This window comes from Scophthalmus maximus, chromosome 21 (genome assembly GCF_022379125.1).
Source record: "Scophthalmus maximus strain ysfricsl-2021 chromosome 21, ASM2237912v1, whole genome shotgun sequence".
In the NCBI taxonomy this organism is placed as follows: domain Eukaryota; kingdom Metazoa; phylum Chordata; class Actinopteri; order Pleuronectiformes; family Scophthalmidae; genus Scophthalmus; species Scophthalmus maximus.
The window spans coordinates 1,348,514-1,375,088 of record NC_061535.1 but is presented as its reverse complement, the minus strand read 5'-3'; the positions used below and the strand labels follow the sequence as shown (position 1 = coordinate 1,375,088).

Sequence of the window (26,575 nt, the reverse complement as noted above, 5' to 3'; positions counted from 1 at the left end):
GGAGTTATCTCAAGGCACTTTTTATATGGAACAGATCGAACGAGGCTCAGGTTTAGTTGTGCAAAGGTTCCAAATCCAAGTTCAACAAAGAGATATTAAGTAAAGGAAATAACAACAAAAATAAAAATAACAGTAACATTATTGACACCAATTAGTCTAATAGTAATAGTTGTTGCAGCAGGTGATGGGGCAGGAACACGGGGGCAGAAAGAAGGCTTGCAAAGAGCCAGACTCTGCAGAATCCTTTGCGAAAATCCCTGCAGAGAATAATTGGAAGAGAGGGAGATGAGAAAGCACAAAACTACGGGAGAGTTAAAGAGAGAAGAGAGGGAGGGAGGAGGAGAGGCACACAGCCTTGATGCTCATGTGCTCAGAGGAGCAAACAAACAACAGAGTTACAGTGACGCAGTGGTTCATGAAATCAATGTTCTTTACTGTTTTGAGCCAACAAGAAATGATGTGCAATATGTGTGCTTCACAGCCATAAAAATCATATAGATGTACAGTTTTGCAGCTGTGACTAGCTGCTCTGTTTGCTTGGTGCAGTGCGTCAGCAAAGCGGGAAAAGCACAGATTGTGGCTAATAGCATTATTTACCGCTCTGTTCAATGAAAGGACCCCAGTCAGCCGTTCCAGTGAGTGTGCCGGCCTGCAAGGCACTAAGACCCTGGAACAGTCGGACATGAGATGGAGCCATTATTAATGTTATTAATTACACCTGGACTTTTTATTATGAAAAGTCAAAATGTCTAAAACCTCTATAGTGTGCATAAACAGCACACTCAAAAAGAGAGAAAAAATCAAGCAGATTTAACTTAACATTGGTTTACATTTTTTACTTAGCATAATATGGAATATGAACACTGTTCACAGAAACTTAGCAGGCTGTTTTGGCCTCACAAAGCTAGATGGCGCTCTCAGACTTTGGAGGAAGCAGATCTTTGCAAACCAGTGCTTAGTGAAGCACTTTATTTGTTGCACAAAAGGACTGTGGAAAATTCACAACTCACCGTTTGGTTGTTTGCCTGTAAACAAGGGTCCTTGATGATCAGGAAAAACAGTTCAAGCTTTTAATGGGCAATACACACCCCACCACTGCCACCACCTCTCAATATAACATGTAAAGTTAACAAATGTTTGATATTCTGACACTTTGAAAGGTGTTGATGTTATTGTATTTGTTGTTTATTCATGCCATTATCTCCACTCTCTAATCATTTGTCGAGGATTTTATCCATTGCTAAAGTTCATGAACTGTAGAATTAAGGATTTTGTCTGTCCTGGCTTCCCGTCCTTCTTTCTTCCATCCATTATTCCTGCCCCAGGATTGTCTCCCCAATGCTCCTGGGAGGCACGGCAGGGTTTGACATGTTGGGTCACGTGCGCATTCTTCAACGCTAGCTACCGCGACCTGACCAATCCTGTTTCTTGTCAGGGAGTGTGCCATGCCCATAGGGGAAAGACAATGTCATGGGGGTTGAGGGACCCTTACTGACCCTACTGACAAAGTACATTCACTTCCTCTGCCAGTCCCTTGGGTCAGTGCTTTATATCCGTGCCTTGGGGACAGGTCGTGTGCCGTCACCATGGCAACAGAGTCATGCAAATGGACAGAAAGGATCCCTGGAGGACAAGCTGGCATACTGACTATTATGGGATGCTCCACAGTAGCACGTAACCAGTCAGAAAGCACAGCTGCACTGTTAAATTCTGAAAAGACATTTAGTGTGCAATATTTTTATAAGGGGAAGTGGTGCATTCAGGGACAGTTATAAACTTCTTTTTATTTCTGTCACAATGCCCTTCTCAAACTCTCCTCTTGGTTTTCGTCTTTTGTGTGTGATTCTCTATTGACACACACACACACACACACACACACACACACACACACACACACACACACACACACACAGCCATCATTCTTTTGTCATTTTATTGTGTCAGAGAGCTCATAATACTGAGGTAAAATGAAGCCAGGTGAAAAGATGTAGAGATAGAGGAAAAAAAAAGGTTTTCATGTGTGTGGGTGTGTGTATGCAGGTAGGTGAGGTTGTTGTCGGTACAAACACGCATGCACACACACACAAGCGAGCACACACGTTAAAAGTAGTTACATTTTATGCTACCCAGGAGAGTCACAGCTTTATGCGTCCACCTGCGCTAAGCAGCCGCTGCCCGGACACGGGTCAATTCACCCGCTGGTAGCGTCTGGCCCCATTATCCAGACTACTCATGGGAAGCCCTGCTGTGGCTACAGTGATGACTGAGAGAGGAATGATCTCACTGTGTGTCCTCCCGTCTGTCTGTCCTCAATCCCAGGGCCTGTGTCTACGGCTTCACCAGACTGATGGTAATATTGGGCCGCGCAGCAGAGGGAGACTTCTTCTTCACGGATTGCCTCCTGTTTGGTGCCATTATGTCAGCCACTGACCCAGGTAGTTGGCCTTACAAATGAAATCGTACAGTAACTCGCATCACTTCTGGCCGCAGCATTGATCTTTTTAAACACATGTGGGTTTAAAACAAGCATTCGCTCATTTCTCTGTTCCTATTGCACATATGTAAATATAAAACATCCGGGTCTAGCCTTATACTGTGTATATCCATTATTTTCTTGTCTTAGCGCGCTGGTGGATAACAGAGATTAACGAAGTCCCAATGCCCCAACTAGTTTGAATTCATTGCACTTTTTCCCCCGATTGGAGCAACAATATAATCTTCGCTCTTCAAGAGCAGTCAAGTGGGATGTGGGGAGGCATTCTGAGACTCTGCGACAGGGGCAATGTTAATGTCCCCATTTAATACTGAATTATTGATATCAATAAGTGGTTGATCCGGGTGAGTGTCAAAGAGGAGCTGCAGATTATAGTGCAGCTGTCACTCTGACTGAAGTTAAATTTACCATGCCACGCTGAGCTCATCTCTCTGTCGGCCCCAGCGCCCTCGTCACTTTGATTAGAATCACACTGCAGTGCATAGATGGCCCAAACTCCAAGAACCCTAGGCCGCCTCCATCTCGTGCTGTCCAAATAGGGCGCCGGCTCTCTGATTCTCTATAAGGGAGCCATTCAAATATCTGTTTCTCTCCCTTGTGCATTTGCATTCACACACACACACACACACACACACACACACACACACACACACACACACACACACAGACACAGTGACTCTCTAAACGTTGTAGTTTTGAGTAATAATGCTCTTTTATATCCATGTCATAAAGCCCTGAAGATTGAAGATTTTAATGACCCAATGAGGAGTTTAAAATCTTGGATTACAGAGAAATTACACAATGAGGTCTTTTAAGGATGCATCTGATAGTCTACATCTTTACATATGACTGTTAAAGCAAATCAATTAAGTAAAATTAAAACAGGCATTGTGGATGATTCTCTTAAATAGCATTTAGACTAAAACTTGCTGAATATTTGAATAAACAGCAAGTGAATGATCATTTAGGGTTAGGGTTAGACCATATCAATTTATTTTGAGCCTTTTTGTAATTTGTTTTCAAGGTGTTGCAATAATCTGATTTACCATGAGATGGCGGCATAATCAAAATGACTTAGAGCTTCAGCTCGAGCTAATGTATGAAGAATTGAGCTGTCCATATAGGATGCTTTTCTTGCCAGAAACTTAATTCTTTGGTTTATCTTGGTGAGAGACTTTAAAGCCTTAATTTCACCTGATAAATACCTGTCTAAGATGCAGGCAATATATTTTATCTTGTCTTTAGAAGTTTTAAGGGACTCTCCTACCATAAGCTATAAAATCTTAATTTTATTTTAGGAACGTAATAAAATGGCTTTGTACGATCTATTTTCTGATAACCATCTACTAACACTTCAACCACAGTGTTGTCTTCATGTGCTTTAATTAAAACAAATCCTCATGATATAAAGTATATTGAACCAGTCAGCTGCTTTAAAGTCATTAGTATGCCATATAAAAAATAAGGGCCCACTATACTGCCCTGTGGCACCCCACCAGCCATTATTCTTGACTCTGAAAGGGTCCCATATACGTCAACTTTGATAGGTATAAATGGACCCAATAAATGGCCAACCCACTGAAACCAATGCCTCCTATTTTCATTAATAAAATGCTGTAATCTATTGTATTGAATGCTTTGTGCAAATCCAGCATGTCATACAGTAAGGGCAGCTGTGGCTCAGGATGTGGAGCGCTTTGAGTAGTCTATATGACTAGAAAAGCGCTATATAAATACAGTCCATTTACCACAAAACTTCCCTTCATCCACTTCTCTAAACGTCTGTTAAATACAGTAAATGTGTTTTAGTAGAATGGGGTTTTCTAAAATCTGATAGCTGCTCATATAAAAGGTGAGTCTTTGAAACATATTTATTATCAGTTATTAGTTATTATACTCTTATCTCTACATCTCTTAGAAAGGGATACTGCTCTGTAGTTGCTTGGGTCACATTTGAATTCCTCTTGCCATTTGATGCTCACCTGGAACGTTACCTGACTGAACGGACATATTAATTATATGAGCAACAGTAGGAGCGATCACCTCTGAAGCAAGTAAAAGATCTTGCCGGTAATTGATCTAAACCGCTGCCTTTAGTAGGTTTCAGTTCACTAAGCAATCTTATGACAACAGCATCCATAACGTTGGAGAAAAAAAAATTAATTAGGCTTGATTCCCCTTTGTGTGAAAATGTTCTATTTTGTGTTTTTCACCATAGTGTATACCGGAAGGCTGTGTGAAGTTTCTCCGGCAGTTTTAAGCAGTTGTAGCATAATGTCTGTTTGTGTGTTCAGCCACTTCCTCTTTTATCTGTTATCTGAGTTATTCCCATCTGTATCCACACTGACATAGCTTGCTTTAGATTTTAAACATTTACTGTACCCTAGTTCCTTGAGGAATTTCCAATGCTTCCTTGGCTTTTTTTCTACAATCTAAGCTTTTCTTTCTTAGATGTAGTAACCATTACCTAATTTCTCAGTTGGTCTTTGCTCTGCTTTAACTCTGAAAAACATATTCTATTTCATATTCTAACGGCCTTGAAAATGTCCTTGTTTGTTCGTGTTTCCGGTCTCTGTAACTCTGTTTTTATTTGATCTGCCCTGTTAAAAATATATTTCTAAAAAGACTCACTATAAAGTCAATATAGTGAAATTCTTGTACTTTAGAAAGATGTGATATTTTTTAGACTCTCAACAAAAGAATCTTTGCACATTACACGTGTTGGCTGATTTAGACTGAGTTAGTCCAGATCCTATAAAAAAGTGTTCACTTTTGTTTTTGTCACCTAAAATAATAGCTTTGAGTTTGTGATATTGTTTGCTCCAACGTCACTAAGCAGTTCAGAAAATTGATTTTGGTCCAAGGCCCTGTAACAAACTCCTACCAGTTTTGGTTCGCTCCGAGGAAACAATTATATCCAAAACTACTGAGTAATTCTCTGACGTAAATATCCGCTTGAAAATTAAAATCAATGTCCGTCCTCATGAGCACAAAAACCCCTCCACCATTTCAAATCCTTTCCTTTTTTATAACTGTGTAGTTTTCAAATTTTCTCCCTCTCATATTTAAAAGACGTGATTCTGGTCTGGTGGTTTTTGATGAATTTATGTCAGTATGAGTCTGTTCCCCCATTACGGGGCAGAGGAAAGAATGCAGCTTCTGTCGAAAACTCAAGAATTAAGGAGGTAGAGAAAATGTCTGAAAAATTCTCTAGTAGCAGGACAAGCACATATAGTTTTAGTAAAAGATGTAATCAGCATCTATATGTAAATGTTTGTCTTCAGGATTTTTATCAACCAGTCTTTTGACAGCAATTGACTAAGAGTCTTCCGATAGTCATTCAAAATATGCTTTTTTTTATTGATGCACAGATGACCCGTATCTGTTTGTTCCAGTGGTGCAACTATTGATTTATAAAATGTTAGTTGCATGCGCAGTCCCCAAAGCTCTGTCGCCATGCAACTTGTTCTTCTTAGAACAAGACACACAGTTCAGGTCACAGAGTGGGACGCCTGCTGTGCTGCATCGCCAGCCTCAGGGATGGTTAGGTTGGTGAAACCCCTCACTTAACTTCTCAAAGGAAAGACATTTGTTTTAGTGCTGCACATATATATTTCACTTAGTTTGTAAGATATGAGCTGCAAATGTAAGTGAGTTGGAAATGACTACATGTTTACATGTACAGTCCTGGACCAGATTTCAGCATTAGCTTCCAGACTTATAGTGAATATTGAATGGAAAATACTCATTGCAACATTGAACATAGAACCATTGATTAATATTTTTTTGCAGTGCAGGGACAGAACAGCAATTTAGTAGGAGATAATTAAAATCCGGAAAGGCGACAAGTACTATTTACTAAGCGCACACACCTTCATTAGCAAGATACAATACGCTTAAAGGTCGGCATGTTGTGACCTGACTGTGTATTTTAGCTATTTGCACAGTGCAACTGTTTATGACTAGGTCTTCATTCTTCATATTCAAATAGTGTTTCAATACTAAAAAACTAGTTGCCAGAAGTGTATATTCCTGTTGGTTGAGTTCAAACACCACAGCTGTCAATATTTGATCAACGCTTGAGGCATTTTTCCATAATTATTAACTTAGTGAAACTAAGTAAAACAGTATGTCTGTGTAATATCACTAACTAGAGAAAGATACAGGTTTTTTTTATTCATATCTTCCATTTCTTTAAAGCTTTAATCTAAACAAATTGGATTCAATTTTTCTTTTTTCCAAATCACTTTTTTAAAGGTAATGAGACATAATCTAGATTTTGAAGAGAATTTTTCCTGACATACCAACTGTGCGGTTCAGGGAAAACAAAAGCAAAGTGGGAATCTAATAATTATAACCTGCTGGTTTACTTTAACTTTTCCTGCTGCTGTCTTGTGACTCCTGTTTGGTCACTTGTTATTGCCTAAAAGAAATTAGCCCTTTTTATGCAGAGCTGGGGGAGATCATCGTAATTCCCCGTGGACCGTCATCCCTTTCCCTAATGCGTCACTCTCGGCATTACGTCTGCCTAATTTGGTCAAATCAGTGAGCAAATCCCATGTTCTCTGACTGAGATGGCCAGGCCGTGAGCTTTGCCTCTGCTAAACCTCTGCAGCAGGGTAATTTGACCTAATAAGGCATAAATTCAACCCTCTCAACTGTATTATGTCTGAAATAATTGTCTACTCTCTCCACTTCATGGTGTTGCTGTGGAAACTGATGAACACTTGACAGCTGTAGGACGGGGTTGCCATGGCAACCCAGCCAACCCTTGTGTGTACGTATGTGTGGGGCGGGTGCTTTCTCCCCCCCCCCCCCCCGTCTTGTAGTATGAGTGGTGCACAATATGCTGTCGTCAGCCAGGCATTATGGGAGCAGGGAGATGGAACGATCCTAACTCCAGGGCGCCCATTTCCCCCAATCAGGAAGAGATCTTAAACCTGTCATAGACCAAAGAGACAGATCTGTCAAATCATGTCCAGAGGCTGCTCTTATAATCAGTCTGGTTGGTATCCTGGCCGTGACGCCTTCACTTGCCTGGTATTCAGTACAGGGATAAATGGCGCAATCAGAGTTGACTCATTGTTCACATCACTTAAAACTAATTTATAGGGTTCCGTTTGCATCCGTGTGGAACATTAATCTGATGGGAGCTGTCATTGTTTTGATTATGATCGTGATGTTTGTCTGGCCCCCTGAATGGCACTGCTCAGAGGATCTGTTTTAGTACAGGAAAACCGTTTGTGTGTTAATGAGTTGTCTTCCTCAGTATCTGACATTTTGTTATATGATAATTTAGTATTTTGCTTGTTTGAAACCCAACCAGGTCTCTCTTGCAGCAGTCTTAATAATAGTCATAATATCTATCTATCTATCTGTTTTTCTGTCTGATATACTGAAATCTAGTCTGGTGTAATTTAATCTATAGACAGTGCTACAACCTGTATCTTGCAGAGGGAAATGCTTGAGGTGACATGAAGTGCCCAGCCGACGGGCACGTCACCTCCTCGTCAGTGTCAGTATTCTCCCTGTCGCTCGGTGTCAACACGTAGCCGTCCTGCAGTGTGCACACGCCTTCATTCATATGAATGAAGCATTCACAGTGTGTTGAGAGACTCAGCTGTATGAATACATAAGCGAGTAATAAATGGTTTGTATTTTTCCAACACAGATATATACAAATTTCATAAAGACATGCGCTGAGAAGTAACTCTTCTGCATTTAAAGTGAAATTTAAGTTAATGCTAGAATTTATCTTCATTGGGACCCCCCACACCCACCCCCATGTAGATAATATTATTTGTACTGCATATATAGTAATCACAGATCTGATGGCTAATTAAAAGCAGCACTCAAATTCCATTGGCCTCAAGCAATACAAGCAAATCCAGATAACTGTACTGACTTCATTTATGGTCTCAAATCACGCGAGCGGGGTTGAATTTACCCAGAATTTCAATGTGTACAGCCATGTAACTTTTTTTTTTTTTAAACTGTTAAGAATTTAGGACATTTTCCTTTTGCCTTCTTGACTCATTCATTTGTTGTTCTTCCGATCAGATGATTAGTGATTAACCATTGCTCTAAATCCTTACAATATTTTGCCAGACATCTAAGAGGCCTCACCAGCTCTTCAGACTGGTTGATGGTTTTTAACCTCAGCAGATGATCCACGCCTTGACATCACAGAGGATACAGTAAGCGCTGGGGTTCATGACTACAAACAAGGTCTTATTTCATTTGACTTATTACTGGACATTCTGTCTTCCCAGCTCTTAAAAGCCAGTAGTTTCCTCAGCTGGAAGGACGCTGCGACAAGTAACTTGTCCTTAGGTTTTTATACTTGCCCTATGAAAATGGCAGGGTAGCTGCTTTAAATGGAGGATTCAGATTTGATTATTAATTTTTGACACTTTGTACATAATTATCTGTGGTTAGAATAAGTTTACACTCACAAAGATGAATTGCACTCCGGATCTCTTAATACTTTCAGTCATGACACATGACCTCGTGGCGCAACGGTAGCGCGTCTGACTCCAGATTAGAAGTTTGCGTGTTCAAATCACGTAGGGGTCGAAGTATTAATAATATAACCTTTGGCTTAGCTGTATGAAATACTTGTCAGTGCAGCTGGTATAGCTTAGTGGGTTACCCTGCTGACTTTGGTACAGGGTTCCATTCCAGATCATCCCAGTGTGGGCCATTAGGCAAGGCCCTTAATGCTACCTGCCTCAATGATTCTAAGTTGCTTTGGACAAAAGCGTCAATGAAATAAAAATCAGCTGATTTTTTTAATCAGTCGTAGCATATAAACTCTAATGTCCTTCTTCTCTCACCATCGTCTTTCCTAGTCCTTATGTCTCTCTGTAGTGAGACCTGTAGGAGTGGCCCTGCTAATAAACACACTCGCACATATATTCATGCTCACCAAACATGGAACACGATAGTGTATGAAACGGAAACACCTGCAGCACTAACTAACCAACTATTGTGACAGCTGGAAACTATAAATCCAAATGTATTTCAATCATGTCAACTAATTGAGTCAATTACTCTACAAAGATGGTTTCGGGTGTCTGCCCTTGTTGTTGCCTGCTATTTTTGCACCCTGACATACATTCATCTATAATGATACAGCATACAATTCCTACTCAATGGTACCATATCTCTCCATTTATGTCAGACACTTTATCTCTTCTCATAAATGTTTTGAATATTGTTATTTTGATGACATGCTCTGCTGCACGTGACATCTATTGCACTTCTGTCTTTCCTGGGAGAGGGATCCCTCACTTGTGTCGCTCCCTGAGTTTTTATTTCTTTTCGTTTTTTTCCTGTAAAATGGTGTTTTTTTGATAGTAGTCTAGGGTAAATGAGAGAGGATGTCACACCTTGTACAGATTGTAAAGCCCTTTGACGTAAGTTGTGATTTGTGAAAATGGGCCATAAAAATAAAATGTCATTGATAGATTGAGATACTACCATGGAGTATTAGGGCCAAATTGAGGAAAAAAAATTCAAGTGAGACTTCGAGAATAAAGTTATAATATTATGAGAATAAAGTTGACTTTATTCTCATAATATTTCAACTTTCTTGTTCAAAACTTACGACTTTATTCTCATAATATTATGACATTATTCTCAGAGTCTAAATTTGTCTCTCTCTCAATGTGGCCCTTATATAATATAAATATTAAATATTTAATACTATTAAAACATTTCTATTAAAAATTACGACTTTATCTCATAACATTACAACTTTTTCACCTAAATGTATGACTTTATTCTTATAATATTACAACTTTATTCTCAAAAGTCCCACTCCCCCCCCTCAATATGGGCCTAAAACTCTGTCATAAGATACAGCACAGGTTAACGTATTATTTATTCATTATTTTGGGGGTTTTGTGTTTGCTTGCATGACAATAGCATCACAGACCATGTATGATTGAAAGACATTTCAAATACCCGATTTTTTCAGTTTCACATCCAGTTTTAAGAGTAATGATCAATGCTTCATAGTATGGCCTAGATGTTATGATTTGTAAATGGGCTTTGATAATTGTTTCAAATAGGTAAATGAATCTTGATAGAAAAAACACTTTCTATTCAGCTTAACATTCTGTTCCTTTTTTTCCCATTAAAAAAAAAAAAAAAAGGCCTTTCCTTATAAGCCTTGTCTATTTTCCTTACCTTTAGCTGTCTTTTAAGTCTCTGCTTTCTTTAGCTACTCTGGCTGTTCCAAGTGTCAGAAACCCCCTCTCCAGTGCTGTCACAGTGCTGACATATTCTGTCAGCTTTCATTGTTACACTGTAACATTAATTCCCCCCTGCTGTTCGTAGCAGCCGGGGTGGTACGCCACACCGATTTCAGAGGAGGTCTTATGCATTCTGCTGTCTCCAATAGCATTAACTCGATTTGATATCTTCTTTTTTTTTTCTAGTTTCAGTCCTTCGCCTGTTGTCAGACCTGCGTGTGGACCTGGATCTGCACACCCTGCTGTTTGGCGAGAGCGTGTTGAACGACGCCGTGGCCATCGCCCTGACACAGTGAGTACCTCGCTTCGGGATTTGTCTCCGCAGGTTTTAATTGTGTCGGAGCTCAGGAATGGCGAAGCAGCACGAGAGCCTCGGATGCTATGCAGTGGCCTGCGTAAGAGAGTTGCCCCTGGCATTGTCAGCATCTCATTAAGGTACTCAGTGGAGAGACTCGCCGCCAGAGCACAGACACACTCCCGGCTAACGAACTCTGCTCACAATTTGAGCAAAGTGGCCATGATGCAGCCATGTCTAGTCCATGCATGTCATTTGCTTCATTCTTTTCCCTCCACTTTTTTTTCTTCCAATTCTCCAGGGTTGCACTCAGATATGCATGTTTCTCCTGCTCACGCACACTGCAGTCATTGTCTGCTCTGTGTGCTCACAGACGGCAAGATAAGGGAGCGGGGAGATGGAGACGGAGAGAGAACTCACTCAGGTCCACATTCGGGGTGAGGAAGGCAGATAAACAAATGACGGCGGAAGGGAGATGACACGGAAAAGAATTGGGTCCATATTTGCATCCTGTATTCACACAGACTGACATATTACATGTACAGTACCTGCACAATCTGACACCTCCACTTGCACAAATGGGCCCAGACAGGTAGGCAGATGGAGAGAGAAGGAGGCGGGCGGGGAGAGATTGTTGCGAGCACGCCATGGCTGCTATCTCTGTGCACATGGGAGCCGGAAGATAGAGCCCACACGTCTCCCCACACAGACAAGTCAGATAGTGCAGTGTTTGTTCCTGGAGTGGCGTGACCAGCCTTCATGCCATCTCATGTCACTTGACTGGCCCACTGGCCTGCTGGTCGCCCTGGCCCCACACACAAAGCCGGCCCTTATTAGCGAGCCACGCGGGGTCCTGGCACTGGAATTTTAACAAGCTCCCGGAGCAGCTCAACCTTACGCTGATGTGCCCTCTCGCAGCCACTAAACTTGCTGCTCCAGCAGCCCTGACCCAGTCACCATTCAAGGTCCTGTGTTGAACTTAAGATTTTTTCTGACTGGGATTTAGTCGGCTGAAGATAGATTTTCCTGAAGGCCGCGCCGGCCAAAGGACTTGTGGCGAAATTCAATGTGCTCAAACTCCTGGAGTCTTTATTTCAGTGGAGTGGATAATAGATTTTACCTTTTCAGCTTTGCTGAGCTCATTAGAGACGGCATGACTGATTCTTCCCCGTTTCCTGTGCATGTTGTGGTGGATGCCGGCTCATTTTTAACCAGACAGCATGAAAAGTGGAGATGCATTGTTATTAGGATTTCACATTGACCATGTGAAGCATGTTCCAAGTTTGGACGTGTTAGGTTCACATGCGTCATTGTTGGAATGCCTGTGCTTCAAGGTAGAAGATTTAAGTGAGCGGGTCAAGGTCAAAGGACAAATATATCGCTATGCTAGGAGAAACTAATACCTCCTGGGTGATGTACAGTATGTCTGTCTGGGGAAACTAGTCAAACCTTGTATGGTATAATCTAAATTTGTGTCAGTTCATGGTGTGATATATAAACTCGAACCTCCTCGCAGCATCGAACCAGGCCTGCAATGAACAGTGTCTGAACTATGAACCATCCGATCCACGTGTGTGGTCGCTCACTGTCTCTGTAAGACGAAACTCGTCTTTCGTCTCAAGAATCGACTCTGACCATCATGCATTGTGGGTCCATTTGTCGAGAGACGTTTTGACACTGTCAACAAACATCCGACAAAACAGCGACTTTCTGTGTTGTCCTGGCCATCAGAATCTGTGTCCGTTAAAATGAAGGAAGCATCAACAGCAAACACCCCAGCAGCACCACTAACATTCCTTTAAAACAGTCAAAGTCCGAATGGAGTGAACTGGTGGATGAGAAATACTGTCGTTCCGCAAAGGCAACTCCATCAGCCTCCCGCGTGGGTGCCTGTCTCAGCTTGCTTTACCTCGGGCCCTCTCTCTGTCTCGCTCCTCCCTGAGAGGCCTCTTTTGCACTCTATGACTTCCATGAGGGAGTTTCCCCCCCCACCACCACCACCACCACCACCCCCCAAAGTAAATATTTATAGAATAGCACAATGCTGCTGTCTATTTGGGAGCAATAGTACTTCCCTGGTTTCCCTCTAACCACTAGGAGACCTCAGTGGGCCAAATAGTTTTGAATCGATTGTTTTTCAGGAAAGGTTTTAAATTCTATAGGATGACATGTTTTCTAAGGGAGGTCTCCAAAAAATTGCAATTGAAGACTTTGATCAGCATAAAAAGTATCCAGACTTCTTTACACCAAGGTGATGATCTGGCCCACAAACAATGTTTTAATGTTTCAGCATCTGTAACATCTCATATTTACTTCTGTTGTAATTCATATTTTTGTCCTGTAGAGATGTGTCTCTCTTTCACGTGTGGAGCCTTTCTCTTGTAGCGCCATCACAACCTACGGCCGGACGGGTGCAGGACACACCTTTAAACCCCCTGCCCTGTTCTACTCTGTTGGGTATTTTCTCGGCGTGCTTGTCGGCTCCGTCCTCTTGGGTTTCATATTCGCTGTCATAACAGCCCTCATATCCTTTCATCCCTTCCCTCCTCTGCCTCCGCACCCCAAAGTCAAATATCACCTCAGCATCGGCTGCAATCTATCCACTTCCTCAGCTTGGTAATTTCTTCTCTAACAAACCGTCTTCATCAACAAAAGCAACTCGGCTAAAGTCTTAAAGGCCCCTGCGACATTAATGGTTGCAGAGAGGTCGTCAATCAAGCCAATAGCTTTTGATGACGCTTCGACTGCGCCGTTGTCCAGCATCCCGCTCTGATCTTCTGGTAATTAGACTTTAGGATGAAAAATGAAGATGTGTCACGAGGGGTCTGGGGCAGAGCTCAGCTCTTATTTACAGTGACTAATCTTTTGTTGAAGGCAAGGCACAAAGTGAGCATTTATTAGATTTCGCCGATGCCAACCACAGCGAGAGCCTGCTCTCCGCACTGTCCTTCAGACGGTAGTTTCTTAAAGAGATTTAATTTGCACTTACATCTTATAATTGCTCACAGTACCCATTACAGTTGATTACAAAAAGAAACAATCAGACCAAGGATGTTTTCATTATTGTAAGCCAGTGGGGTATTTAAGAGGGTTTGGGAATGCAGAGCAGCAAACTGTCCTTACTTATCTTTACTTTGTGCGTGATGACCACAAATACAGCAATTCTACTCTGTGTTGTTCTGCCTGGAAAACTGTGTAAAGATTGATATAGAAGCTTGGCCAGAGGTGATGTTTTGGAGGGTCTCATTAAGAACAAGTGGGTTGCTGTACGTGTCACATCCCCTGATTCAGTGAGCGCCGTCTGCAGTTGCCTTTAGTTTACAGCACTGCAGTGTTTCTCCGCCTCTGTGAATGTAGTCTGCCGCAATAGTCGTACATTTGTATCGCAGTTTCAATATCAACCATGTATTAGCCTGATACCAAGTGCTTTTAATACTGTACCATTACCTCCCTTGTGTGTCTTTAACTCTCTTTGCACCTCACCAAATTCACTCGCCTGCACGAGAGCCCGCTGCTGGAAACATCAGTCTTCGTCCTGCTGTCCTGGAGCAGCTTCCTCTCGGCTGAAGTCGCTGGACTATCAGGTGAGAGCTGTATAACTGACAGTATGTCAGTGTCTGTGTCTGTGCGTGTGTGTCAGCTTAGTTGCTGGTATGGCTTGGTGGGTTGCTTCGTTTACTTTGGTACAGAAGGTCGGGGTTCGATTCCAGGTCATCCCAGTGTGGACCCTGAGGCAAGGCCCTTAATGCTACCTGCCTCAATGACAAATTAGGCCAAAATGAATGTAGTGTGTGTGTGAGGCCATATCAGTTCCCTAGGTGGGTGGGAGGTCAGACAGAATACAAATCCTTTTTGCGAACCCCTGCCCCCCTCAGGCATTCCTTCACAACGATATTGGACTGCCTCACTTACTGGCCAACAATATCAGTGGCACAGGCAGCTGTCTGATTTGGAAGTTGTTCCCCATGCAAACCTGGGAATGATGTGAGTGTGACTCCATTGGTCAGACATGACTATCTTCATGAAAAATAAAAACTGAGGAAATATTCTTTTTGGTCAACTCACACCTCCTGTATATTCGGAGAAAGACACACACACACACACACACACACAAACACACACACACACACACACACACACACTCATACCTTACCCTTTGACAATCCTTGGCATTATAGCGAGTCAATAATGTATAGAAGAGAAAGCATCAAGGGAACTGCAGGTACAAGAAAACTGCAGACAATACACACAATCATGGGGGGGTCAGTCCTCAGGTGAAAAAAAATATGATTAATCTATTCTTTGAGATTATATACAGGCAACCATACCCATGTGTATCGTCTCTAGGTCTTCATGCCTACGGGGCTGAAACTGACAACTGATTTTGAAATGGTGTCACGTCCACCTCTGTCTGAACATGTTTGTACCTGTGAACCACAGATAGCAGCACGGTATCATAACATTCTTGCCCATCTTTCCTGGGAAGTCGAAGAGTGTTCAGGTCACAGACAAATGGATCCAGCATGACCTGCTTCAACATTCTTGCCACTGATCTCTTTATCCATCTCCAAGGGCGGGTTTTATTTCTTATATATACTTGTTATATTGTTTTTTCCCCCCCATGTAACTCAGTTACAGTTTCTGTACTGGGGGGGCGGGGCATGGCACAGGCATGGCTCAGCTATTGGAGGTCAGCTGGAATTGTCTTCAATCCATTTCTTTGTCGATCGATCATAATGTAACTCTGACATTTGAATGTAGTGTTCATATGCAGACTGTAATGTTGCTGTCAGAGGGATTCCACTCACTCAGCTGATGTTGTGGAGCTCACTCGCTCTTGGCAGCATTCCCTGTGGCCTGTGGAGGAGCAGAAGACGGTTTTAATGAAATAGCTTGACCTTCGTCTACTGGGCCCGGATGGCCAGTCTCATAAAGTACACCGCTCTGAATACTGCCCAGTGTGGGAGGCAAACAGCAGCAAAGCCCGGGGCAGTGAATTTCTATTATCTATACTATCTGATGCAAAAGCCTAGTTTTTAGTAAATGCATAACTTTCCTGTGCTGGATTATCCGAGCTAATAGTAATATATTTATCATTTTTTTATATCATTTTGTATTTAAACCTGCAGTGTTATAATACCAATTTTGAGGCTGATGTTAAATACAATAAGCAATTAGAATAGATCTCAGTAGCGCACAAATCTGCGCTAAGGTCCAACAGTCCAATTAAATTGAATCAAGTCTTATAGCCGAGACAACAGAACAATGCTGATTTAATGAAATCATAATCTTGACTGCGGAAGAATGGACAAACCAGGAAAGATCCGTGCTTTACTCCCGGAGAAAATGTCAAAAAACACAATATTATTAAAGGTGCTAAAAAATGTCCTGTATTGAAATTCTTTAAAGGGGCAGTAAGCGATTCTAAAGCAATACACCTGTTGTAAAAATCAGCAAATATTTCCTCACGGCCCGTTAGCTGGTGATTTTGTGTGCGCCGGAACACTTTATGGTGGCGCAGCGCTAATTCCATTCCACAGAGCTGGAAATTCAACGCACATGCGCGTATTCTGGACTGTTTTCTGCAGCCCTATTTAATTGATGCGCTCCATTATACCTCGGTACTCGGACCCCGGAAGTCGGGGTGGTGATTTTTTTCCGACCTCCCAAGTCGCAGTGGAACGCAGCACAACACGACGTAGCAAAGAGGGAGAAATAAGCCTTTTGTGTGCATAGAAAAAGTCTTAGATCTTTATGTTGTTGCGTTTATAATTTTGTTCAGTATATGAACACATAATTATGTACAATATATTCAATTTCTGTGAATACGTTCTCTTAAATATTACACACTGTAGCTTTGAGTTACTGGTGGCGTAACTCCGCGGTTTGGGCCTAGTTGTTTGCGCATCGTTCTTCCATACCCAGGTCCCGGGTTCACGGCCCGGCCAGAGCAGTAAAATCACAACAACAATCAGAGACAATCTTTCTTCAGAATCGCTAACTGCCCCTAGTTCTCGCGTAATCCTGCTGACATACCAACCAACCAACCAAAAAAACTGACGAACGCACAGGGGCGACAACGTAAGCTGCTTAGCGGGGGTGGAAATTAGTCCTATTGCAAACCTTGATATTCTCAGTAAAAAACTGGACTTGAAAAGACGAATCTGCAGAATCCCACTCTCTTTAAAGGCTTTTAGTGGTTGACCCGAGGTGAAGCGGCGCCTCACACAGAGGGCCCCGGCCCTCCCTGGTGTCCGCTGCTTATCAAAGTTCTTTCTGTCTCTGCTAATCGCAGGAGTTAATTGAGGGTGTGCCTAACGACCCTCAGCCTCACAGGGAGCCCTGGCTGGTATCATTAATCCTGTGCCCCCTCACAACTGCTCATTATGGACTGCATCGCTTCTGTTGCCAAGTGCCCCCCGTGTGGAAGAGTCTCTGTGTGGATGGTGGATGACGGGTGTTATGTGAACCAATGAGGACGACGTTGCCCGAAACCAAATAGAACCAAAATGAGATCTGTCACTGTACAGCTGGCGCGCTCCATTAGAACAGCGCTGGAAAGGACACTGTGACCAGGGATTACCGGAGCTGGCATAATGCACGTGCAGGTTGGCGTCTTGGTGTGGAGGCCGGTGGTGCAAACAGAGTAATGGACAGGCTTCACTTCGCAGCCAGAACCACAGGTGCTATCTTTTCCCAGCTGCCGTGTTTATCACAGCCAGCTCTGCCTTCGAACTGTTGCTGGCCACCACGGTGTTTTCACATTCTCCCATCGTCTGTGATTGTCTGTCCGAGGGAGCAAAAATGTGAAATTGAATTTCTGCAACGGAGCAAGCATGTCCTGTGAGGCAGCAAAGCCACCGTTCATGCTATGCGCTCTCAGATTTCCAGCTCCCTGGTCCGGCCAGCCTCCTGAGTGCAAGCTGGGCCACTAATCACTCCCTCCTCCAGGTTTTCTCTCCTGTACTTTGCTCGTCATTCTTTTTCCTTTTGTTAAATTTCTGCCCCTCTGCATCTGGCAGGATCTATTGTGAGGATGTCCATAAATGCTCAGGACATTTATTATTCCCAGAGCTTTATGTCTCTGGAGTAGAAATAGAAGTAAAGCTTTGGGTCTGAAACATGAGGATTCTTGAGTTGGGTTGGACAGCACACTTTGATTAATGCGCTTATACAGCTGCAATTCACTGGAACCAAGTCAATGGGTGGATACAGGGTCAGTCTGATCCGGTGTCACATACTTTATAGTCAAATGCAGATGTAGCTGCACCCAGGATTCCATTGAACTCTCGGGCCTCTAGGGCCATGCACACATGCATTGTTCTGCTGAGATATTTAAAAGTCATGATGGCTGGAAGTATTTTGTTCCTGGCATGTGAAATTAAGTCGCTTTGATTTTTAAATTATTCTGGGTTGAATCGCAGCCTGAAAACAGATTGTTTCCCTTTGATTGGAGAGCCTCCTACTACACCACATTCTCGTCATAAGAAGGCCCAAGGCTGTGCAGCACACAGTCTCGGGGCCCCTTGGCAAACAAGCACACAAACATACGCACTCTCACAGCCTGATTGCATCATTTGTGCATGTATATGCACATACGTGCATGAACATGTGCAAGCGATTTTTCATATTTTCCACTAATCAGATACAGCACATTGTTTTAACTCCCTGCTGTATTAATCCTTGAGTTTTGTCCACAAAATATATTCATGAATCATGCTCACATTTTCAACTAGAAGAGCACAGACAGTACCCATTAGCCTCACCATTTTGCGCTCAGTTCTCTAAATATGATTATTTTTTTCATCCAATGTATTATTCCCTTGGGAATGGGTGAAAATGTAAAAAAAAAACACCCTATTTAGTTATGTTATAAAAAAATCAATGATGATAATGGGATCTGCCCCTTTGTCCAGATCTGCATAAACTTTTATTATAAATTCTGCGGAAATCCATTCGGTAGTTTTTGTGTAATCCTGCCAACAAACAAACAAACCAGCCAACAAACAAATGGAAAGGGCGAAAACATAACCTCCCCGGCGGAGGAAACTAACACCTGATGGATGTCCGACACTATTATTTGGCTAATCTCCCTGCGGAATTTTTGTTAATTTATCCTGGGCATGTCTCCTTGTCTTTTACAGGTGTTGTGGCAGTGCTGTGTTGTGGCTTGAGCCAGGCAAGGTACACGAGTCTTAATTTATCCTCTGAGGGCAGAACCAGGACCAAGCAGGTGAGTTCACTGAGGATCCCTGTTGTTTTGTTTTCCCTCTTTCAAAAAGTATTTTTTTTTATGGTCTCCTCACTTTGTTCATTTTGCCTTTTTGATGCCAACGCTTGTGTCTTGTGCGTATGTGCCAGCAATTATTAATTGCCATTGGTAGTGTGGTTGTCCAGTGGGTGTGTGTGTGGGACGCTACAGTCTGCAGCTGTCTGTTTGAAAGTCTGAGCACAGGTGGAAGCCAGCACGCTGCCATATTGTACCGGCAAGCTTCACAGAGGAGGAAAATAAATCAGCAGTACGCACATATACTCTTCTGTGCATTTATTATTCATTATCGGTGCGGTGCCACAGTGCAAGCTCACTGTTTATCACAGAAAGGCGCTTTAGAAGGCGATGCAGCACAATTGAAGCATTTGTCCATAAAGTGGATTTGCTGTGCAGTTGTCAGCGTGTGTGCATGGTGCAGTATGTTTACTCGGCAGAAAACCTTCATCTACATTTTTATGATTTATATTGGACATGCAGCGGCGGCTCAAAGGGAAGGAGAGTGATTTAGCACAAGCAGACATTAGTTGAAAAGCTATTAAGGAAAAATTATTTTTCCTTGTGGCATCTCTTGTCCTTGTGGTATGTGGCTAAAGCAATATGATGTAAGAATTGCTCTAAGGCACACATACAGATGGGTGGCGTAAGTCATCGAGCCTCCATTTGAACAGCGGTGCACACGCTCCTTTGTTGACAAGCTGAAAGGAGCGGGCAACCTCAGAAGCCAGTAGAGTAGTGATACTGGATATACACAGATAAATGGCTGCATTGGTCGTGACATGAAAACTAACAGAAGGAAAAGAATGACAGTTTAAGTTGTATTCTACGATGGCGTATGAGGGCCATTGTAGGAAAAAAAAGAATTACGAAGCAGGGGGAGGGGGGTAGTATTTCGAGAAGAAAACACAATATTTCTGACATCAGAGTCGTAGATTTATGAGAGAAAAAAACTTATATATATTGTCCGAGATCAAAAAAAAATCTGTATTGGTCGATCCCTAGTCTCTACCAAAGGTAAATCAACATGGCTCATTATTATGCAATGACGTCATCGATCCTTGGATACGTTCTTCGTCCTTTCTAAACTTCACTCAGTATTTTGATATCAGGAATATGATTTATTTGATTGACTGGCTCAGGGAAATGTCCAGCCCCCCGGCACTGAGCTTTCTGAAAACGTGTCCCCCTGAACAATATAATTGAATAGCCCTGTTGTTAGCCTTGTGCAGTCCCATTTAATCCTGTCATAGATCCTGTGTTTTTTTCTCGGACTATTACCCCCCCCCTGTAATATCCGTTTAGGTTTTTTTAATACAATGGCCCTAATACACCATAGTATTCTTCTTATTTATAATTTGCTAAGCGTTTGAATGTTTAAGTATGTGTGTAATGGAATACAATGTTGTTGGCGTAATGACGTAGGCACATATTGTAAATAATATGCATTGACTAGATTAGACTTGGCATCCGGATCAAAATACAAAATGTCCTTGAGACAGAGATGACACCGACAAGGATAAGTTTGACTCTTTCATAAATGATAGTGTCAGGGATTTTTGCTTAGTCTTATGTCACAAGTCCAAAAGCAAAGAGGCCAGGTCGGCGTCTGTCCCGTATCCTTTGAGCGCTCGCCAACGAGTAAAAGCCGCCTTGGTATTCAGTTTCACAAAAACTGCTCTAATCCAAACACAACATTTGTATCTTAGATAATATTTGATTTCTTAGATCATTACAGGAACTGAGGTGATGAGTTACAAAGTTGTATCATGAGAAAGGAACAATCCTTTCAAGGCCAGGACATCTCTTACTTTATTCTTAACACATGCTTCCATAGCACACCAATAGCATTCAAGCATTCATATGGATATATACGTATATATATTTTTTTTTTTTTAAGAAAAGCTGAATATAAACATGTCTGGTACTTAATGCAACCACACTATGTCCCTGAGCTGTAGATGCAGCTGATACCTGAAAGGATCGGGGAATAACATCAACACTGGATCTGTCGTGTTTGTACAAATCAAAGCCTGTTTATCCGTTACAGACAGAGTCCTTCACTTTCACCCTGCTACACGCACACGCACACACACAACCCTGAACCCCTCGTCATCTTGGATGACCCCCTCTCTCACGATCCTCGCAATCCCTTTTTATAATTTGCAGCTCTTTGAAGTCTTCAACTTCCTGGGGGAGATTTTCATCTTCGGCTACATGGGATATATATTGTTGATGTTCCCTCACCATGTCTTCAAAGCCCTCTTCATTTCTGGGGCATTTGTATCCTTTTTTCCTCTACATGATGGGAGCGTGTTCACCCCCTGCTGTGCAGCCTGTGGAACCCAACTCCGACCCCACAAAATGGTGTTCTGTTCTGTTTTTGCTCTGTCCTCTCTACCCCCTGCACAATCATCCGCCGCTTATTTGGCCAGAGGGGTTTTCCATATTTCTGTCTCGCCTCTGTGCTGCTGTAGTGCAGTGATTTCTTCAGTCCTCGGGACTTGAAATGATACAGGTGTGAGCTCTGCAAGTGGAACTCAGCCAGTCTCCCATGATCACTATGTCTGCAGGTGAAGATGCTGCAGTGCAGCGCTCGCTCTCAGGAACGCCTGTGAAACTGAAATTTAAATGGGCTCTTTAATTATTGTTACTGCCACTTGTTTTCTGTTGAGCAGCCAAGGCTCTGTGCAGCAGTGATGTTTGCCTGCTTGAAATAAGCTTACGGTGCTTTAATTTGTACTGGATTGAGCACTGTATCCCTGTTGAGGTTGGAGATTAAATCTTATTAGTCCTCCAAACCTCAGTGTAAGAGGACTGTGCTGTTAGTTATGGTATTGCCAACCGGTTAAAGGAATAGTATGCTCTAAAAAGTCTTTTAAAACTGTCATGTGACAATTGCCCGTGAATATTTACAAATTTTTGCTCAGTAATGGAATAAATAGTTTTGCTGTGTTCACCGCCCCCCCCCCCCCCCCCCCCCCCGTGACAGATCAGACAGTAGTCATTAAATGATGAGATGCCAAATCAATCTGTGAGATTCTGAAAAAAAAAATGTCCGCAAATTCCTGAATGACTATGTAATTGATTCATGAAAAAAGAAAGACTAATAATCATCAATAATGGAATAATCATAGTTGCAGCCCAGGTAGACAACTTGACATCACATCCAGATACCATTTAGTTTGACAAAAATGCACAGTATCAATAAAGCATCAAAAGCAAATGTCAGGTTTTAAGAGGGGAGCAAAAGCTTTTTTTGCACTAAGACTCTCTAAGAAAATCACTGTATCATACAAAATGCATTCATTTCTCTTTGGGCAGCCACAATGCTCTGATCTCAAAGAGCCACATCAACTCCCTCATTACCACTCGTCGCATGTTAAAGTCGCGCTATCACAACAGCAGCTGTTGTTGCATTCGTCTGCTTTGATTCCTGAGTGGAACAGAGGGGTATTAATCAACTCCTGGCTACACACTGTATTGTCGTCCTTGCCCGAGAGCTGGCAGGACCAGAACGTATGCCCGAGGAGAGGCTCCAGTAGCTGCACTCCGAGGAGATGTTCTTTCACAGCCCACTGCCCAGATGTCCGGCAATTATTATCACAATCCATCTTCCACAGTGGGGATCAAGAGAACCAGGGGGAGAGTCGGCTGGGCAGATATCCTTTCTCCGATGCTCTTATGTTCAGTTTGAAGGGCTGCCCACCAAAACTCCGACACTGAGCCGGTTCAGCTCTTGTGTGTCCATGACAAAAGAAACACTGAGCGAAAAGAAACCAGGGTTTACTACATCTTCCGTAAGCTATGGGGTGGCTGTGGCTCAGGAGTCCTTCGTTCACTAACCCGAAGGTTGTCGGTTCGATCCCAGCTTCCTTTGGTCTGCATGAATGTGACAGAAAAAGCACAGCAGCGCTGTAGGAATATGTGTGGATGGGTGATTGTGACTTGTCCTGCAAAGCACTTTGAGTGGTCAATAAGACTAGAGGCCCTATATAAATATATATTCCATTTTTACCAATTTGGATGTACAAATGGGGATAAACGGAGGTGAAAGTCCTCTTGTACAGAGCTAAAAGTGTCATTAAAAATGAAACAACCTCAGTGATTCAGCCCTGTTAATTGCTCTTTGGTTATGGCAGTAGATTTTTATCACTGTGGCTTGAAGCCTTTGCCATTGACAATGGCGTTGGGCTTTATTGGAAATTGGGATGAGTTGAAAGTACTTAATTACCTCCATTCAAATAGCTCAGAGGCCTTTGATAGAGAGAAATTACTGCATTTGGGAGCAGGATATTGCTTTTTAAAATCCATAGGGTGCGGGAGATCTAATGTTGACTGCAGGGTGTGTTTAGTAATAGCCCTGTCAGACTACGGTTCCCTGCCTAAGATATTGGTCCCTTTATCATTCCAGGCATCATATTTGGTCTTGGTTAAAATCCCTTCTCTGCCCCCCCCCCGGAGAATAGCCCCCATTAAGGTACCGCTAAGAAGAAGGTCCGGGGGGTATCTGAGGCTGCTCCCAGGCTCATGTGAGGCGCAAGGAGTTCATATGCAGCTACAGCAGCAGCATCTCTGACAAGAGGTTTTTGAGTGTATCCAGAAGGTCAGCTGTGTCCCTGATGATGATACGGGATACGCGCCCCCTCGCCGCTGCCCGGGACACTTAGCATTCGGTCCCATCCTGTGTGGAAACATCAAAGTGTGGATGGAGGGCAGAGACAGCTGGCGCAGCCTGATTGGCTCTTTGCCTCAGCATGGTGCCACACTGCTGTGTTTGCATCCTAATCAGAAAACTGTGTGTGTGTGTGTGTGTGTGTGTGTGTGTGTGTGTGTGTGTGTGTGTGTGTGTGTGTGTGTGTGTGTGTGTGTGTGTGTGTGTGTGTGTGTGTGTGTGTGGTAATATTCATGGCCTTATCCAAGTGTTTATTATTGGATATTGGTATTTCGCCAGATACAAATGGAAAGGATCCCAAACAGCCCAAACAGAGAACTAAACATTTAAAGGAGCAGTAAGCCATTCTAAATAAATAAACATTTTGTAAAAATCAGCGAATATGTCCTCACCTTCTGTTAGCTGTCGCTTTTGTGTGTTGCCGATTTACAGAGCCTGGCCTGCGCCGAAAAAAACAGGATTTTTCCGGCACTGCCCGGGCTCTGTAGATCGGCAGCAATCCAAGTGCAGTTTGTAAACATCACTCGTGGACACTTTAAGAGACGTGGTAGCGGGTGGCGCTGCAACTCCGCGGTTTTGGCCTTGTGGTTAGTGCATCGGACTGGCCAGAGCAGTAAAATCACAACAACAACAAAGAGAGAAACAAGCTTTCTCCAGAATCGCTTTTTGTCCCTTCAACCGGAGCGTTTCTGTCTCACGGACACTGAGCTAATATCCTGCAAAAGTTTTTTGGGGTTTAGCTGACTGATGAGTGCTACAAATACCTGAGTGTCTCTCGGAGTCATGAGTATTCTCCTTAATCCATTTCCAAAACCAGCTCTCCATCTTTATTTCAAGAGCATGCAACATATACCCTTTGTCTTTCCTGCTAAACCTGGGCCGTGCAAACAAGATACCCCGCACCTTCCAGCACTTCATGACGTTTGCAGGTACTGTTCTCCAAAGATCATGCTACATTTTCACATTATTTATTGTGAGTTATTTAAATTTGTAACACCATTATACATGCCTGCACCACATCTCTGGTCGATGCTGTGATAAATGCTAGATTGGTCATGTTATTTCTGCAAGAAACTCAAAAAATGTAATCTTTTACCCTGATATATCCCATGGAAGCTCATTAATTATTCAGTACTCTTCACTGCCTGCAGCTAATGGCATTAGTGAGGATGCTGAGTGTGTGTCCCCCTGTGGAAGAAGTGTGAGTTGTGCATGGAGTGAGTTAGGCGGACGCAAAGACCAGTGACTTCCTGAGGCCTTATGATAATTTACCACCATCATAACCCCTCACAGGCACAAATCTGTATCATTAAAATGTTAGATTAAAAAAAAAATAATCCACTCTCAACCGTTTCTATTTTTGTAGCGGTATTTTGGGAGGGAGATGACGTAAGACTTGAGCTGTGAATGGTTTGAGGATGCAGGAGAAAGGAATGTTTGATGTGGAGTAATGTGGGGTAGTGCAGTAGAGCATATTTCGCTGCTTGCCTGACCCACTTTACCTCTTACATAAGGTTTCTTTGTAAAAAAAAAATAAAAAACATTTTTAAAAAGCCCTTGTCTTGCTATTTTTCAAAATTCCCCATCCGTTTCCCACGACAGCAAAAGGATTTGCTCTGGGAATTGTTTTGGCTTCAAGCATTATGTCACCACTGTATGGTAATCTACACATTTGTGCTGGTCAGTAACTGCTCAGTGACAATGATAGTCAGGGGTGTAATCTGTTACCCATGGACAGAGTTATTAAAGGTGACATATTATGCTCATATTCATGTTCATACTTTTAATTTGGGCGACCACTTGAAAAGGTTTACATGCTGTAATGTTCAAAAAAAACACCTGGATTTCTTTCAGCCCCTCCTCCTGATAAACCAGGGTCTGCTGTGATTGGTCAACCGATTTTCAAAATGTGTAGGAAGTGTCACGCCCCCTCACCAGAAAAGTGGAGATTCTCAAATTGCAGGCGGGGTTACCCCCAAACGAGTCCAACTGAGAGGGAGAGAAATCTGAACCAGTTGTTCAGAGCCAGGTTGTAGGGTTTAACCAGCTCACAAAATAACAAAAGGATGTTTTTTTATTCACAGTTTTTGGGCTGGCAGGCTCCACAGATACACACATTTATGTGCACAAACACTGAAAAAGTGATTTTTGCATAATATGTCAACTTCAAATGGATTACTCTCTCATAATTTGTCAGTAGATGATTGTCTTGTGGTTTTGATGGATGGCGGCAATCCAGATGTTTACTCAGAGGTGTGTTCTCTGCCCCTAGGTTTCAGGGGGGCTGTGGCGTTGAGCCTGGCTATAAGAGACACATCCACAGAAGTAAGGCGCACCATCCTCACCACTACTCTGCTGCTGGTCTCCTTCACCGTCTGGGTCCTGGGTACGGCCGCCGATCCCGTGCTCCGCTGTCTGGACATCAGGTTTGTTCGAATACTGCCGTCGCCGCTGAGCCCCACACTGGCACTTAGCTCGGTGTGTCTGCTCCAGCTCTGCCCCCCATTAGTGACTCGCACAGCTGGTGAACAGAGCAGTGCGGGTTCCACAATAAATGCAGCCTTCCACAGTGTACACATGAACGCGT

The 26,575-nt window shown here is 42.8% G+C and overlaps 1 protein-coding gene across 4 annotated transcripts in view; it reads left to right on the top strand.

Moving 5' to 3' along the window:
• Positions 1–26,575, top strand: part of LOC118291065 (sodium/hydrogen exchanger 9) — a 62,438-nt gene that overhangs the window by 5,924 nt on the left and 29,939 nt on the right. For all 4 annotated transcript variants that reach the window (XR_004786534.2, XM_035618958.2, XM_035618957.2 and 1 more), the window contains exons 5-12: positions 2,320–2,435; positions 10,939–11,044; positions 13,433–13,571; positions 14,526–14,631; positions 19,192–19,280; positions 21,483–21,596; positions 24,806–24,917; positions 26,261–26,414. Coding sequence is in view for 3 of the 4 variants with exons in the window: in XM_035618958.2 (XP_035474851.2) it covers positions 2,320–2,435; positions 10,939–11,044; positions 13,433–13,571; positions 14,526–14,631; positions 19,192–19,280; positions 21,483–21,596; positions 24,806–24,917; positions 26,261–26,414 (936 nt within the window). In the remaining variant the exon portion in view is untranslated. The remainder of the gene's footprint in view (positions 1–2,319; positions 2,436–10,938; positions 11,045–13,432; positions 13,572–14,525; positions 14,632–19,191; positions 19,281–21,482; positions 21,597–24,805; positions 24,918–26,260; positions 26,415–26,575) is intronic.